General features: G+C 36.6%; 1 protein-coding gene across 3 annotated transcripts in view; it reads right to left on the bottom strand.

Moving 5' to 3' along the window:
- The window catches only part of JAK2 (Janus kinase 2), a 263282-nt gene that overhangs the window by 72062 nt on the left and 171700 nt on the right, over nt 1–19520 (bottom strand). For all 3 annotated transcript variants that reach the window (XM_082656733.1, XM_082656734.1, XM_082656732.1), the window contains exon 4: nt 106–229. In XM_082656733.1, coding sequence (XP_082512859.1) covers nt 106–229 — 124 coding nt within the window. The remainder of the gene's footprint in view (nt 1–105; nt 230–19520) is intronic.

The following is a 19520-nucleotide window of genomic DNA, read 5'->3' as shown; positions in this document are numbered from 1 at the left end:
GGTCTCTGATATTAAAGACCTTGCAATTAAAAAATATGGTTGATAATTTCTCCCACTTTGCCCTTTTACTATTAAGTTAATTAGTCACTTTACTGGAGAAAGTACCTGACTCTGTAGAGTACATTGTGCCTGGTTGATTCATCTATATGGAAGACGTGGTTGGGTGGATACCAGATCCTTTCTGTTTCATTCATTAAAGCAAACATACTATGATACACAGGTGTGACTCCTAGGAAAGAAGCAGAAAAAAAATTATTAGATAGTGAAGTACATTTACATAACATCTATAATCTGCAATGGGGCTGAAGTAACAACACTTAAAATCAGCACAAAATGCAGTAGCAGTCAAAATCTTCTAGTTCAACACGACTTACAACTGAATTCTTAATTAAATATATTTTTCCCCTATATTTTAAAATTTGATTGCTACGATTCTTTCAAGCACATTATAAAATATATTTTATCTAGTTTTTTAGTTGTCCTGTACAGTAAGGTTGATACAAAGTTACGTGTGTTTTAAATAATCATGAGGGTACCAAATAACTAAAATATTTAGGAGTCATCAGATGCTTTAAAGAGAACAGTGAAACAGTTTTATTTTTAAATGTCAAGTTTTACACAATATACCAGTCATTATATCCTCTGCACTATTTAAACTTACAATGAAATACTTTAAACACCAACTTAAAATGCAAGAATTGTTTTCAAAGATATTTTAGGAGGTACATTAACAAAAGGCTGAAGGACAGTAGACTTTTAAAAAAACATACAGAACACCTAAGTCACACAATTAAATAACGCATATTATTTCCAAGCACATACAGAACATTCACACGTACATTCACCCAAACAAATAAATACCAATCATATGGAAACTAAAAACAAGTCTCCAAAAATGCCAGAGAATGATCATACATACCATGTTTTCTAATCACACTTCAATTAAATCAGAAATGAATACTAAGGAAAAAAATTTTAATCCTATATATTTGTAAACATAAGCCTCACAGAAAGTATGTTTACTCTACTGATGTTTTCATTCTTTTCCACTGTAGGCAAAATGACATCAACCTGACACACTGACAACGAAGATTTAAATTTTTTATTTAAGTTATTAACGTAACTGTCTACTCATAAATATGTAACAATTTCAATTAGTTATATATAAAAACATTATTCAGTAACAACTTTGAAACTGTATCCTTGCATCATTTTTGAATTTACAAATACTTCTAAATATCTCACAGGTCATAGGAGAAATTATAACAGAAATTAAAAAGCACTTATAATGAATGATGACCAATACCATGTATTAAATGATGGAATATAACTAAAGTGATATTCAAGAGGGAAAACTGTAGCTTTAACCTGCTTATATTAGAAAATCACAGATAATGACCTAAATTATCTAACTCAATACATTAGAAAACAACAGACTAATCCCAAAGACAGATGAAAGAAGGACATGATAGAGTAGAAGTTAACAGAGAATAAAGATTCAATAAAGAGAATCAACAAAATAAAATCTGATTATTTGTAATTACTAACAAAATAAATAAGCCTTTGTCCAGCCTGATCAAGAAAAAGAAAAAAAGGAGGCATAGATAAACATTAAGAATTTTTTAAAGTATAATTACAAGTGTATGTTATAAAGACAAAAAGTGTTAGAATAAATTTTGGCAGTAAATTTGAAAATGCAGACAACTGGACAATTTTTGAAAATCTACATTACTTTAAAAAATGGATTCAAGAATTTTAAAACTTCAAAAGAAAAATAACTATTAAAGAAGCAATCTAAGCACTTAAAAAGTTGAGGAGAGGGCTTCCCTGGTGGCTCAGTGGTTGGGAGTCCGCCTGCCGATGCAGGGGACACGGTTCGTGCCCCAGTCCGGGAAGATCCCACATGCCGTGGAGCAGCTGGGCCCATGAGCCATGGCCGCTGAGCCCGTGCGTCCGGAGCCTGTGCTCCATGACGGGAAAGGCCACAACAGTGAGAGGCCCACGTACCGCAAAAAAAAAAAAAAAGCAGAAGACAGTGCTTATAGTCATGTTCAGTCACACTACCTTATTCCAAAATGGCAATTATATATTAATACTTATTTCATGTTTTTCTTACTAGTTCATGTTAATTGGACTGTCTTAGGAAGGAAGAAAAGGCAGTGATACTGTGTTTGAGATATACATTATATTGAATAGGTTGGACCTCAAAGAAACCTCAAAGTCATTTTTAACTCCCTTTCTTTCCCTACACACCAAGTCCAAATTATTCTTATTTTTATTTATTAATAAAGTAATATTAATTAGTTCAAATGTTTCTTATTTTTCAAGCCATTACCAGAATTGTGATTCAATTCTGTATCATTCTAGACCAAGAATAGTCATCATTACACTAATATTAACAGAGTCCCTATTCTATAATATGCATAAGATAGGTATGGAAAATACAAAAATGAAAATAGTGACTAACTCTAAGGATCTCACAATGTAGTAGATGACACAGAGAAGCCATTAGAGAATTACAATTCAAGGAATTAAGTGCAATGACAGTAAAGACAACAAGAAAACACAAAAGTACAGAGAGGTGACAAAGATTCTTCGCTTGACCAAATTTTAGTCAGGCTCCTCTGAACCCTCTCCTTAACAAGCCCCAACCATGTATTTCCTTGTAGGAATCCTGCTTAAGTCCTTTTAGCAAGAATTCGCCACCTTTGATATCTGATCAAATTCTTCACCCCTACCATCCCCCAGGTGGTAGATGATCACCTTGGCCTGCTCAGCAAGAATCCTCTGTTAGGTTGGTTCAGCCAAAAATATTCCCAGACTTTGATGTCTTCTCTAGTAATGTTCCATTCACCAATGCCCCCACCCTACTTGCTCCTTGGCTATAAATTCCCACTTGTTCAGACTGTGTCTAGAATTAAGCCCACTCCTCTACTGGAGTAGCTTCCCCTACTACAATAGTTGTTTAAATAAAGTCCATCTTTACCACTTTAACTTTTGTTTGGCTCTGGTTTCCTTTAACAGAGGTAAAAAATTTATCACGAGGTTCAAGAGGAGTAAAGATAAACAAGAGCTGAAGGAATTTGTCACCGGCAGATCTGCAATACAAGAAATATTAAAAGGAGTTCTTTAAACTGAAGGAAAATGATGACAGATGAAAGCATGGAACTGTAGGAAAAATGAAGAACTTGGGAAAGGGTAAAGATAAAAGAACAATGACTATTTAAAGCAATAATAATATAAGTGCCCTGTGTGTTTATGATGTATACAAAAGTAAAATATACTATATCAATAGCACCAAATGTGAAAAGAAGTAAACAGAGTTAAACTGTTATAAAGTTCTTGAACTGTTTGAAAAATAACATACTAGTTTAAGACTGTAATAAGCCAAAAATGTACATTATAATATCTAGGGTAGCCACCAACAGAAAAATACCAAAACTAGTACAAAAAATCCAATAGAAGAGATGAAGTAAAGAAAAGAAATATACTTGATCAACCTAAAAAACGTAGAAAATGAAGACAAACAGAAAACAAACAAGATAATAAATTGAAACACAAATACATCAGTAATTACTGATTATATTACATAAATGTAAATGAGCCAATTAAAATGCATACTCTATCAGTCTGGATTATAAAAAAAAAACTTTGTGTTATTTACAAGAGATACTTTAAATGAGAGACACAGATAGGCTGAAACTAAAAAGTAAGAAAATGATATACGACGCAAACACAAACCAAAACAAACGTGATGAGTCAACATTAGCATCAGATGAAATAAACTTTAGGAAGAAGCATTAGTTGTGATAAAAAGGAACACTTCACAGTGATAAGAGGGTCAGTTCAACAGGAAGACATAATAATATTAAATGTGTGTACAACTAATAACATGGCTACAAAACACATGAAGCAAAAAAACATAGAACCAGAAGGAGAAACACATTCAAAATCTCTCAGAAACTGAGAAAAGACAAAAAAATAAAAATAAAAGACATAAAGTTTAAAAACTAACCAATTCAAATTTAGAGAACACTACACCTAGCAAGTGCAGAATACACACCATTTTTAAATGCATGTGAAATATTAAACAAGACAGTTGATAACCTAAGTAACAATGAAAGTCTCAAAAAATTTCAAAGGATTGAAATTATACAGAGTATACACTATGACCAAATAAATTAAACAAACAAAAAAATCAGTAACAGATGGATAATTTTAAAATCCCCAAAAGGAATCAGAATCCAGATCTCCTATATTACCTAAAATGTCCAGTTTTTAACAAAAAGATTATGAGATATGCAAAGAAACAGGAAAGTTTAATCCTTGGGCAAGAAAAAAGGAAGGCAACAAACACCGCCTGTGAGAAGACCCAGATGTGAGATTTAACAAAATCTTCAAAGCAGTCATTATAAATATGTTCAAAGAACTAGAATAAACCATGATTACAGAAGTAAAGGAAGAGTGACATCAGTGAAAATGGAATATCCCTATACAGCAACAAGAAAAACTGAGTAAAAACTGTCAGAATCAACTTCATGAGAACTCTGGAAAACAGTCAAAGATATGCAACAACCAAGCAATTGTTGAGTCAGGAAAAAGACAATTTTAAAATGGTAGGAAAAATTGGCAGCATTTCTACTTTCCTCTCTGCTCATGAAGGGCTTAGAGATGGCAGCTGGTATTCCCAATGTGAAACTCTGGTTCATGGCTCTGGAGTGAAGAGAGCCAACCTTAATCTCAAGGAACTGATTTTTGTCTCTTTTGACCTGACTGGAAACTGACAGAAGAATTGTTGCAAGAACATACCTATGTTTCAACAAATTTGGAACTTTCTCAGAGCAGAAAAGCAGCTTCATAGAGGTAATTCCTCCAAAATGTTTTAAGGCAAATGACCAATGTGCTGCCACCTGGGGCAAAAGTTCTAAAGTTGAGGCCCAAAACAGACATGCTGAAAGCTAAAGACAAAATGATGGGGAGAAAGTTTCTTTGGGGAATTAAAGCATTGAAAAGCACCTTTATATACTGGAGAAGAGGAAAGCCATATTCATGCCCAAGGAAGGACAGTTAAGAGAAGACCCTTAAAGCTTTCACCTCAGGCTGATCTTCAGTCTCAGCACAAGCAGAAAGAAAAGGCTAAGGCAAAGTTGTACACAGACTGAATAAACACTGAAGGAATGATCAAACAGAGAGCCAATCTGCAAAGACTGGGAGAGTTTTTGGTCCTCATTTCTTTTCTTTTGGTTCTTGGAATTCAAAGAAATCTCTGATAATAAAACCTGACCACAAGCTAAAGGAACAGAGACTTCAGAACTACACATGACAAAGAATACAGACTTTATAAATATAGTTTCGAAAAGTCAGTAAACAAACAACTGCCACCTAAAGCAAGCAACAAAAAACACAGAAGAGAGAAGACTCAAATTTCCAGTTACTACATTATAGATTTGAAAGATCCAACTTGTTGAATATTCAATCAAAAATTATGAAGCAAGCAAAGAAAGAGAAAAGAATTCCCATACACAGAAGAAATTAAGAGAAACTACCTTGAGGAACAGAGACGTAGGTTTTACTAGAAAATGACTTTAATTTGCTGCCTTCAACGTGCTCAAAAATGCTAAAGGAAACCATGGACAAAGAACTGAAGGAAACCAGGAGAAGGATGTAATCAACTAAGACATGAACAGTATAAAAAGAGAAAATCTGGAGCAAAGAACTACAATAACTGAAACTGAAAATTCACTAGAGGGGTTCAAAAGCATGTTTAAACAGAAGAATCAGCTAACTGATTCTGATTCAAGTCAATTGAAACTACCTACTCTGAAGAGCAGGGGGGAAAAAGAAAATAGAAAGGAAAAAAAATGGAGAAAACTAACACACCTGTAGGATACATTATGGGAGTTCCAGAGGGAGAGAAAGTAGAGGAAAGGACAGAAAGAATATCTGAAGAAATAATGGCTCCAAACTCCCCAAGTTTGATGAGAACCACAAGTCCCACAAATCTAAGAAGCTCAGTGAGTTCCAAGATGATAAATGCAACGTGATGCACACTGAGACACATTAAAATCAAACCACCGAAAGCCAAAGATAAAGAGAATCTGGAAAACAGCAAGAGACAAATGATTCATTACATACAAGGAATCCTCAATTAGGCAGTCTCAGTAAGACTCACAGCCAATTTCTCATCAAAAACCACTGAGGTCATGAGGAAACTGGATGATATAATTAAAGGGCTCAAAGGGAAAAATGTCAAGTAAGACTTTTACATCTGGCAAAATAATCCTTTAAAGATGAAGTAGAAATGAAGACATTCTCAGATAAACAAAAGCTGAGGGAGTTCACTGCTAATAGACCTGCCCCACAAGAAATGCTAAAAAGTATTCTTCAGGTGGAAATGATAACATATCAGACAGTAACTCAAAGTCATGAGAAAAAATTTTAAAACTGTTATGAAGATATCTATATATAAATACAAAAGCCAATATTACTGTATTTTTAAGTGGTAATTCCTCTTTTAACCCTTAATGCTCTAATATAAAAATGCATAAACCAATAATTACAAATCTATCTTAACGGGCATGTAATATATAAGGATGTAATTTGTAAAACAACAACAAAAAGGAGGTGGGACAGAGGTGTATGTAAGCAGTTTTTGCATACTATTGAAGCTAAGGTGGTATTAATTAAAAATAGATTATCATACTTCAAGAGATTAATTAAAATCCTTAGGGTGACCCCTAAGAAAATAACTAAAAAATACACAGAAAGGAAAATGAGAAAGGAATCAAAATGTTATAATAAAAAAATTAAACACAAAGGAAAGAAATAATGGAGGAACCAAGGAGTAAAAAACATCTGAGACATATAAAAGACAGAGCAAAATAGCAGAAAGTAGCCTTCATTACCAGGAATTACTACAAACATAAATGAATACAACTATCCAATTAAAGGCAGAGATTGGTAGAATGGGTTAAAAAATAGAAAATGACCCAACTGTATGCTGTCCACCAGATACTCATTTTAAATCTAAAGACATTTTAAGTTGAAAGGGAAAGCACAGAAAAAGATAACCCATGCAAAGAGCAGGCAAAAGAATGCTGGGATGGCTATACTAATATCAGGCAAAATAGATTTTAAGTCAAGAACTGTTAAAAAAGAAAAAGAAGAGCATTATGTATTGATGAAATTCTCAATCCTTAAAGAAGATACAGCAATTATAAACATATACATATCTAACAAATGAGCCTCAAAATATATGGACTAAAAATTGAAAACTGAAAGGAGAAACAGACAGTTCAACAATAACAGTTGGAGAGTTCAATACCCCATTCCCAATAAAGGACAGAAAAACTATACAGAAATAGAGGATTTATATTACTATAAATCAACTAGATGTAACAGACATATTCAGAACACGACCACAAAATAGCAAAACATACATTTTTTCTCAAGTGTACATGGAATATTTCCCAGGGTAGGCCATATGTTAAGTCACAAAAAAAATCTCAACACATTTAAAAAGAATTAAATCATCCAAAATATCTTCTCTGATAACAATGGAATGAAAGTAGAAATCATAACAGAAGGAAAACTGGACAATTCACAAATATGTGGAAATTAAGTAACACACCCTGAAGAAACCATGGATCAAAGAAATTGAAAAAAGCACTGAGACGACTGAAAACAAAAACACAACATATCAAAACTTCTGGGATGCAGCAAAACCAGAGGATAGAGGGAAAATTATAGCTGTAAACACCTATATTAAAAAAGAATCAGGGGGACCTTCAAGATGGTGGAGGAATAAGACGTGAGATCACCTTCCTCCCCACAAGTACATCAAACATACACCTACATGTGGAACAACTCCTACAGAACACCTAGTGAAGGCTGGCAGAAGACCTCAGAGTTCCCAAAATGGTCTTGGTGCCCCAGCCTGGTGTCAGGCCTGAGCCTCTGAGGTGGAAGAGCTGAGTTCAGGACATAGGCCCACCAGAGACATCCCAGCCTCAAGTAATATCAATTGGCAAGAGCTCTCCCAGAGATCTCTGTCTCAATGCTAAGACCCAGCTCCACCCAACAACCAGCAAGCTCCAGTGCTCGATGCCCCATGCCAAACAACTAGCAAGACAGGAACACAACCCCACCCATTAGCAGAGAGGCTGCCTAAAATCATAATAAGTTCACAGGCACGCCAAAACACACCACCAGACACACCTCTGCCCACCAGAAAGACTAGATCCAGCCACACCCACCAGAACACAGGTACCAGTCCCGTCACCAGGAAGCCTACACAAGCCACTGAACAAACCTTACCCACTGGGGGCAGACACCAAAAACAATGGGAACTATGAACATGCAACCTGCGAAAAGGAGACCCCAAACACAGTAAGTTAAGCAAAATGAGAAGACAGAAGTACGCAGCAGATGAAGCAGAAAGGTTAAAACCCACCAGACCAAACAAATGAGGTAATAAGCACTCTACCTCAAAAAGAATTCATAGTAATGATAGTAAAGATGATCCAAAATCTTGGAAATACAATGGAGAAAATACAATAAACATTTAACAAGGACCTAGAAAAACTAAAGAGAAAACAGAGAATGATGAACAGCACAATAAATGAAATTAAAAATTCTCTAGAAGGAATCAATAGCAGAATAACTGAGGCAGAAGAATGGATACGTAACCTGGAAGATAAAATAGCGGAAATAACCAATGCAGAGCAGAATAAAGAAAAAAGAATGAAAATAATTGAGCACAGTCTCAGAGACTTCTGGGATGACATTAAACACACCAACATTTGACTTATACGGGTCCCAGAAGAAGAAGAGAAAAAGAAAGGGACTGAGAAAATATTTGAAGAGATTATAGCTGAAAACTTCCCTAATATGGGAAAGGAAATAGTTAACCAAGTCCAGGAAGCACAGAGAGACCCATACAGGATAAATCCAAGGAGAAACACGCCAAGACACATATTAATCAAACTATGAAAAATAAAATACAAAGAAAAATATTAAAAGCAGTAAGGGAAAAACAACAAATAACATACAAGGGAATCCCACTAAGGTTAACAGCTGATCTTTCAGCAGAAACCCTGCAAGCCAGAAGGTAATGGCAGAACATATATAAAGTGATGAAAGGGAAAAACCTACAACCAAGATTACTCTAACCAGCAAGAATCTCATTCAGATTTGACGGAGAAATAAAAACCTTTACAGACAGGCAAAAGCTAAGAGAATCCAGCACCACCAAACCAGCTTTACAACAAATGCTAAAGGAACTTCTCTAGGCAGGAAACACAAGAGAAGGAAAAGACCTACAATAACAAAACCAAAACAATTAAGAAAATGGTAATAGGAACATACATATCAATAATTACCTTAAATATAAATGGATTAAATGCTTCATCTAAAAGATAGACTGGCTGAATGGATACAAAACCAAGACCTGTATAGATGCTGTCTACAGGAGACCCACTTCAGACGTAGGGACACATACAGATAGAAAGTGAGGGGATGGAAAAAGACATTCCATGCAAATGGAAATCAAAAGAAAGCTGGAGTAGCAGTTCTCATACCAGACAAAATAGACTTTAAAATAAAGACTATTACAAGAGACAAAGAAGGACACTACAGAATGATCAAGGGGGCAATCTAAGAAGAAGATATAACAATTGTAAATATTTATGCACCCAACATAGGAGCACCTCAATACATAAGGCAAATGCTAACAGCCATAAAAGGGGAAATGCACAGTAACACATTCATAGCAGGGGACTTAACACCTCACATTCACCAATGGACAGATCATCCAAAATGTAAACAAGGAAACACAAGCTTTAAATGATACATTAAACAAGATGGACTTCATATTTAGAGGACAACATTCCATCCAGAAACAACAGAATACACTTTTTTCTCAAGTGCTCATGCAACATTCTCCAGGATAGATCATATCTTGGGTCACAAGTCAAGCCTTGGTAAATTTAAGAAAACTGAAATGGTATCAAGTATCTTTTCTGAGCACAACACTATGAAACTAGATATTAACTACAGGAAAAAAACTGTACAAAATACAAACACATGGAGGCCAAACAATACGCTACTAAAAAACCAAGAGATCACTGAAGAAATCAAAGAGGAAATTAAAAAATACCTAGAAACAAATGACAATGAAAACACGACGACCCAAAATCTATGCAATGCAGCAAAAGCAGTTCTAAGAGGGAAGTTTATAGCAATACAATCCTCCCTCAAGAAAAAAGAAAAATCTCAAATAAACAACCTAACCTTACACCTAAAGCAATTAGAGAAAAAGAACTAAAAAACCCCAAAGTTATCAGAAGGAATGAAATCATAAAGATCAGATCAGAAATAAATGGAAAATAAATGAACGAAACAATAGCAAAGATCAATAAAACTAAAAACTTGTTCTCTGAGAAGATAAACAAAATTTCTAAACCATTACCCAGACTCATCAAGAAAAAAAGGGAGAAGACTCAAATCAATAGAATTAAAAATGAAAAAGGAGAAGTAACAACTGACACTGCAGAAATAAAAAAGATGAGAGATTACTACAAGCAACTCTATGCCAATAAAACGAACAATCTGGAAGGAATGGACAAATTCTTAGAAATGCACAACCTGCCAAGACTGAATCAGGAAGAAATAGAAAATATGAACAGATCAATCACAAGCACTGAAATTGAAACTGTGATTAAAAATCTTCCAACAAACAAAAGCTCAGGACCAGATGGCTTCACATGCGGGTGAATTCTATCAAACATTTAGAGAAGAGCTTACACCTATCCTTCTCAAACTCTTCCAAAATATAGCAGAAGGAACACTCTCAAACTCATTCTATGAGGCCATCATCATCCTGATACCAAAACCAGACAAAGATGTCACAAAAAAGCAAACTACAGGCCAATATCACTGATGAACATAGATGCAAAAATCCTCAACAAAATACTAGCAAACAGAATCCAAGAACACATTAAAAGGATCATACACCATGATCAAGTGGGGTTTATTCCAAATTCTTCAATATACACAAATCAACCAATGTGATACACCATATTAAAAAACTGAAGGATAAAAACCACATGATAATCTCAATAGATGCAGAAAAAGCTTTCAGTAAAATTCAACACCCATTTATGATAAAAACTCTCCAGACAGTAGGCATAGAGGGAACTTCCCTCAACATAATAAAGGCCATATATGACAAATCCACAGCCAACATTGTTCTCAATGGTGAAAAACTGAATCCATTTCCTCTAAAATCAGGAAGAAGATAAGGATGTCCACTCTCACCACTATTATTCAACATAGTTTTGGAAGTCTTAGCCACAGCCATCAGAGAAGAAAAAGATATAAAAGGAATCCAAACCAGAAAAGAAGTAAAGCTGTCACTGTTTGCAGATGACATGATACTATAGAGGATCCTAAAGATGATACCAGAAAACTACTAGAGCTAATGAATGAATTCGGTAAAGTTGCAGGATACAAAATTAACACACAGGGCCTCCCTGGTGGCGCAGTGGTTGAAAGTCCGCCTGCTGATGCAGGGGGCACGGGTTTGTGCCCTGGTCCGGGAAGATCCCACATGCCGCACAGCGGCTGGGCCCGTGAACCATGGCTGCTGACCGTGCACATCCGGAGCCTGTGCTCTGCAATGGGAGAGGCCACAGCAGTGAGAGGCCCGCGTACCACACACACAAAAAAACAAACAACAACACACAGCAATCGGTTGCATTTCTATACACTAAAAACAAAAGGTCAGAAAGAGAAATTCAAGAAACAATTCCATCTACCACTGCATCAAAAACATTAAAATACCTATGAATAAACACACCTAAAGAGATGAAAGACCTGTACTCTGAAAAGTATTAAGATGGTGATGAAAGAAATTAAAGATGATACAAACAGAGAGATACACCGTGTTCTTGGATTTGAAGAATCAACATTGTGAAAATAGCTAAACTATCCAAAGCAATCTACAGATTCAATGCAATCCTTATCAAATTACCAATGGCATTTGTCACAGAACTAGAACAAAAAATTTCACAATTTGTATGGAAACAAAAAAGACCCCCAATAGCCAAAACAATCTTGAGAAAAAAAAACGGAGCTCGAGGAATCAGGCGCCTGGACTTCAGACTACACTACAAAGCTACAGTAATCAAGACAGTATGGTACTGGCACAAAAACAGAAATATAGATCAATGGAACAGTATAGAAAGCCCAGAGATAAACCCACGCACATACGGTTACCTTATTTTTGATAAAGGAGCTAAGAATATACAATGGAAAAAAGAAAGCCTCTTCAATAAGTGGTGCTGGGAAAACTGGACAGCTACATGTAAAAGAATGAAATTAGAACACTTCCTAACACCATACACAAAAATAAACTCAGAATGAATTAGAGACCTAAATGTAAGGCCAGACACTTTAAAACTCTTAGAGGAAGACACAGGCAGAACACTCTATGACATAAATCACAGCAAGATCCTTTCTGACCCACCTCCTAGAGAAATGGAAATAAAAATAAACAAATGGGACATAATGAAACTTAAAAGCTTTTGCACAGCAAAGGAAACCATAAACAAGACAAAAAGACAGCCCTCAGAATGGGACAAAATATTTGCAAATGAAGCAACTGACAAAGGATTAATCTCCAAAATATACAAGCAGCTCATGCAGCTCAAGATCAAAAAAAACAAACTACCCAATCCAAAAATGGGCAAAAAAAAAAAACTTACTACAAAGCTATAATGATCCAAACAGTGTGGTACTGGCAGTAGGAGAGAAATACAGCCCAATGGAATAGAACTGAAAATCCAGAGATAAGCCAATTTGTCTATGGACCAACGAGATTTTGCCAAGTGATCTGAGACTACTGAGTGAGGAAATCAAAGTCTCTTCATCAAAGAGTGCTGTGATCTACATGTAAACATTTATTTGTTACTCGCATCTTACACCTCACACAATTTTTGTAAGGTTCATCCATGTTGTACCATGTATTTGATATTATTCAGCCATAGAAGAATGATGTACTAATAATATGGTACAACATGGATGAACTTTAAAAACACTACACAGAATGGAATAAGTCAGTAATAAATGGATATTCCCATGCAAAAGAATAACACTGAATCCCTACCTCAGACCATCTGCAAAAATCAACTCAAAATGAATCAAAGCAAAAATTGTAAAACTCCTAGAAAAGAAAATGCAAGGTGAATTTGTCATGACCTTAGATTTGGTAAATGGATTCTTAGATATGACATAAAAACACAAGCAACAATAACTAAAGTTGATAAACTGGGCCTCATTAAAATTAAAAATATTTGATTCAAAGGACACCATCCAGATCCAGATAATGAAAAGACAAAGCACAAAAATGGGAGAAAATATATCCAAATAATATACTTGATAGGGGATCTATCAAGCCACGGAGTAGCCATGGCCGCTGAGCCTGCACATCCGGAGCCTGTGCTCTGCAATGGGAGAGGCCACGGCAGTGAGAGGCCCATGTACCACAAAAAAAAAAAAAAAAAAAAAAAAGATTACCATTTGACCCAGGAATCCTAGATTTATACACAACAGAAATGAAGTCATACGTCCACAGAAAAACTTGTACACAAATGTTCACAGAAACATTATTCATGATAGCCAAAAGTTGGAAACAGCCCAAATATCCATCAACTGATCAGTGGTTAAACAAGAAGTATATCAACACAACACAATGTAGTATATCAACACAATATTATTCAGCCATGAAAGAATTAAGTACTGATAAATGATACAACATGAATGAAACTTATAAACATTATATGAGTTTAAGAAGCCAGTAAAAAAAGGCCAAATATTATATAATCCAAATTTATTGAGACAGAAAGGCAAATTTACTAAGACAGAAAGTAGTTTAGTGGTTGCCTAAGACTGGGGAGGGATGGAGAGTTGGGAAGTGATACCCAATAAGCACAGGGTTTTCTTGGGGGAGAAGAAAAAGTTCTAAAATTGATTATGGTGATGGTTGGACAACTCTGTGAGGATAGTACACACTACTGAATTGTACATATTTAAAACGTGAAATATATGACTTGGAATGTATGATATTGAATTATATATCAATAAAGCTTTTGCAAAAATATATGAAATGTATTACTTGAAATGTATGATATTGAGTTACATATCAATACAGCTTTTACAAAAAATAAACATGAGATACTACTTCACACCCACTGGTATGATTCAGGGTTAGATGGCTCCATGGGTGTTGGCTTGGCTGAATGAATGCCTGAACCACCTCTTGACTGGTCACATTTTTCAGTATTTAAGATTAGGGCCAGGGGCTTCCCTGGTGGCGCAGTGGTTGAGAGTCCACCTGCCGATGCAGGGGACACGGGTTCGTGCCCCAGTCCGGGAAGATCCCACATGCCGCAAAGCGGCTAGGCCCGTGAGCCATGGCCGCTGGGCCTGTGCAGCCGGAGCCTCTGCTCCGCAACGGGAGAGGCCACAGCAGTGAGAAGCCCGCGTACCGCAAAAAAAAAAAAAGATTAGGGCCCTGAAAACTCTACTTCCAAAAGGAATTCTAAGATCAAATTAAAGAATAAAAGTCATTTGGTCAATTTCCTCACTTTAAAAGAGAAATAAACATAGTACCTTGTTCTGTGTCAGTCTCAGCCTAGCAATAACGTTGCTACTGGCCAGAAGTACCTAAAGACCCACCCAGAACTAAGGCAACCCCCACAGACATTTCCCCTTCCAGAATCAATACTGATGCTGGACTAGCCCTTATGGATCTTACTATGATTACAAGACGTACTTCAGCAACAACCACCGGGGAACTGTGAAAAATAAACAACGTTTATTATTCACAAGTCCTGGCCACACAGCAAGGTCACAGGTAGAGAGCTAGTGAATGCAAACCCGGGGTTCTGTCTTTCCTGGGGTTGAGAGTGAGGTGCCTAGGGTTTCACAGGTTTCTTTTTATTGATGAATTTAAAACATAAAGCAGGAATGAAAGCACAAGAAGCGAAAAGCAAGAGGTCAAATGGTCAGTATCTAAGTTATCTAAGTCAGACCTCTTTAAAAAAAGGAACTTCATGGGTGGGGTGGCCTGGCTCTTTATCTAGTCCTATAGCTGGCAATTTGTTTATTTGAAATGGATGTCTTTCAAGTGGCTACCTAGACAATCAAAAGCTTAATACCAGACACACTGCAATCAACAAAGCTAGTTGTCGGATAACTCCAGGAGCAAACAATCCTTCAGGACCCTGACTTTCGGCCTCACTGTGATTTCCAAGAAATAGCTACAGCTGGAATTCCTGGCTACAGTACTAACTAGGAGTGTGGTGAGCAGAAAGCTCTTCTCTGCTGGTAGCCATTCATGCAAGAAGTTTCCTAAAGATGAACCCTCTTCCAAATTAATCTTCCTGGGAAAATCTCAAAATGGTGGAGGAGAAAGACGTGAACTCACCCCTTCTTACGAAAACACTAAAATCACAACTAGCTGCTGAACAATCATTGACAAAAAAACGCTGGATCCTACCAAAAAAGATACCCTCCATCCAAAGACAAAGAAGAAGCCACAACAAGACGACAGGAGAGGCACAATCGCAATAAAAGCAAATCCCATACCCACCAGGTGCACGAACCAGAAACTGGAAAATAATTATACCACAGAAGTTCTCCCACAGGAGTGAAACTCCTGGGCCCCATGTCAGGCTCCCCAATCTGGGGGTCAGGCAATGGGAGGAGGAGCCCCCAGAGAATCTGGCTTTGAAGGCCAGTGGGGTTTGACTAGGGGAAACAGAAATTCCACTCTGAAAGGGTGCACACAAGGTCTCGTGCATACTAGGGGCCAGGGAAAAAAGCAGTAACCTCATTAAGAGACCAGGCCAGACTTACCTGCTAGTACTGGAGGGTCTCCTGCAGAGCAAGGGGTAGCTGTGGCTCACTGCGGGGACAGAGACGCTGGCAGCAGTAGTTCTGGAGAGTACTCATCCATGTGAGCCCTCCTGCAGGCTGCCATTTTCTCCCCAAGACCTAGCCCCACCCAACAGCCTGAAGGCTCCAATGCTGGGATGCCTCAGGCCAAACAATCAACAGGTCAGGAACACAGCCCCACCCATCACCAGACAGGGTTTAAAGTCTTTCTGAGCATGGCCCTGACCACCAGAGGGACAAGACCCAGTTCCACCCACCAATGGGCAGGAACCAGTCCCTCCCACAAATGGACAGGAACCAGTCCCTCCCACAAGCCTCTTACACACCCTCATCCACCGGAGGGAAGACAGCAGAAGCAATAACTACAATTCTGCAGTCTGTGAAAAAGAAACTGCAATCACAGAAAGTTAGACAAAATGAGATGGCAGGGGAATATGTCCCAGATGAAGGAATAAGATAAGACCCAAGAAGAACAGCTAAATGAAGTGGACATAGGCAATCCACCAGAAAAAGAATTCAGAGTAATGATAGTGAAGACGAACCAAGATCTTGGAAAAAGAATGGAAGCACAGATCAAGAAGATACAAGAAATGTTTAACAAAGACCTAGAACTAAAGAACAAACAGATCAACAACACAATAACTGAAATGAAAAATACACCTGAAGGAATCAATAGCAGAATAACTAAGGCAGAAAAATGCATAAGTGAGCTGGAAGACAGAATGGTGGAAATCACTGCCTCACAACAGGATAAAGTAAAAAGGGTGAAAGAAATGAGGACAGCCTCAGAGACCTCTGGAATAACACTGAAAGCACCAATATTCACATTATAGGGGTCCCATAATGAGAAGAGAGAGAGAAAAGATCTGAGAAAATATTTGAAGAGTAATAGCTGAAAACTTCCTAACGTGGGAAAGTAGACAGCCACCCAACTCAAGGAAGCACAGAGAGTCCCATACGGGATTAATTCAAGGAGGAACACACCGAGACACACAGTAATCAAACTGACAAATATTAAAGACAAAGAAAAAATATTAAAAGCAACAAGGGAAAACTAACCAATAACATACAAAGAAACTCCCATAAGGTTATCAGCTGATTTCTCAGCAGAAACTCTGCAGGTCAGAAGGGAGTGGCACAATATATTTCAAGTGATGAAAGGGAAGAACCTACAACCAAGAATACTCTACCCAGCAAGGATCTCCTTCAGATTCGACAGAGAAATCAAAAGCTTTACAGACAAGCAAAAGCTAAGACAATTCAGCACCACCAGAACAGCTCTGCAACAAATGCTAAAGGAACGTTTCAAAGCTGAAAAGAAAAGTCCACAACTAGAAACAAGAAAATTACAAATGGAAAAGCTCACCAGTAAAGGCAAACATACAGTAAAGGTAGGAAGTCATCAACACAGAAATATGATATCAAAACCAGCAGTTGTGAGAAGAGGAGAGCACAACTGCAGGATACTGGAAATGCATTTGAAATTAAAAGATCAGCAACTTATAACAATTTTGTTTATATACAGACTGCTACATCAAAACCTCATGGCCACTGCAAACTGAAAATCTACAATAGATACACGTAAAAAAAAAAGAGAAAGGAATCCAAACACAACACTAAAGTTAGTCATCAAATCTCAAGAGAACAAAAGAGTAAGGGAAGAAAAAAGACCTACAAAAATAAATCCAAAACAATTAACAAAATGGCAATAAGAATATACATATTGATAATTATCTTAAATGTAAACAAATTAAATGCTCCAAACAGAAGACACAGACTGGCTGAATGGATACAAAAACTAGACTCGTATATATGCTGACTACAAGAGGTCCACTTCAGATCTAGGAACACATACAGACTGAAACTGAGGGAATGGAAAAAGGTATTCCATGCACATGGAAATCAAAAGAAAGCTGGAGTAGCAATACTCATATCAGACAAAATAGACATTAAAATAAAGACTGTTACAAGAGACAAAGAAGGACACTACATAATGATCAAGGGGTCAATCCAAAAAGAGGATATAATAATTGTAAATATATACGTATCCAACACAGGAGCACCTCATTAAAGGAGGTAAGTACTAACAGCCATAAAGGGAGAAATCAACAGTAACAAAACAATAGTGGGGGACTTGAACACTCCACTTTCATCAATGAACAGATCATCCAGACAGAAAATCAATTAGGAAACACATGACTTAAATAACACATTAGACCAGATGTATTTAATTTTTATAGAGCGTTCCATCCAAAAGCTGCAGAATACACATTCTTCTCAAGTGCACATGGAACATTCTCCAGGAGTGAGCACATGCTGTGCCACAAAGCCAGCCTCAGTAAATTTAAGAACCCTGAAATCATATCAAGCATCTTTTCCGACCACAATGCTATGAGATTAGAAATTAACTACGAGACCAAAAAAACTGTAAAAAACGGAAACACGTGGAAGCTAAACAATATGCTACTAAACAACCAACAGATCACTGAAGAAATCAAAGAGGAAATCAAAAAATACCCACAGACAAATGGAAACAAAAGCACGACAATCCAAAACCTACGGGACACAGCAAAAGCAGTTCTAAGAGGGAAGTTTATAGCAATACAATCTTACCTCAGGAAACAAGAAAAAATCTCAAATGAAAAACCTAACCTTACACCTAAAGCAAAAAGAACAAACAAAACCCAAAATTAGTAGAATGAAAGAAATCATAAAGATCAGAGCAGAAAGAAATGAAATAGAAACTAAGAAAAAAGAAAAGATCAATGAAATTAAAGGTTGGTTCTTTGAAAAGTTAAATAAAATTGATAAACCTTTAGCCAGACTCATCAAGAAAAAGGGGGAGAGGGCTCAAACCAATAAAATTAAAAATGAAAAAGAAGTTACAATGGACATCACAGAAATACAAAGGATCATAAGAGACTGCTACATGCAACTATACGCCAATAAAATGGACAACCTGGAAGAAGTGGACAAATTCTTAAAAAGGTACAATTTCCCAAAACTAAACCAGGAAGAAATAGAAAATATGAACAGATGGATCAGAAGTACTGAAATTGAAAATGTGATTTAAAAACTCCCAACTAATAAAGTCCAGGACCAGATGGCTTCACAAGCATATTCTATCAAACATCTACAGAAGAGTTAATACCTAAACTTTTGCAACTATTCCAAAAAACTGCAGAGGAAGGAACACTCTCAAACTCATTCTATGAGGCCACCATTACCATGATACCAAAACCAGACAAAGATACCACAAAAAAAGAAAATTACACGCCAATATCACTGATAAACATAGACGCAAAAAGCCTCAACAAAATACTACCAATTCGAATCCGACAATACATTAAAAAGATCATACACCATGACCAAAGTGGGATTTACCCAAGGAATGCAGAGATTTTTCAATGTCCGCAAATCAATCAGTGTGAATCACCACATCAAAGAACTGAAGAATAAAAACTATATGATAATCCCAATAGATACAGAAAAGCTTTTGACTCAATACCCATTTATGATAAAAAAACTCTCTGGAAAGCGGGCATGTAAGGAACCTACCTCAA

The sequence above is a fragment of the Grampus griseus genome, assembly GCF_964374135.1.
Source record: "Grampus griseus genome assembly, chromosome: 6".
Lineage (NCBI taxonomy): Eukaryota > Metazoa > Chordata > Mammalia > Artiodactyla > Delphinidae > Grampus > Grampus griseus.
The sequence above is the reverse complement of the archived record's forward strand: the minus strand, read 5'-3'. Positions and strand labels throughout refer to the sequence as shown.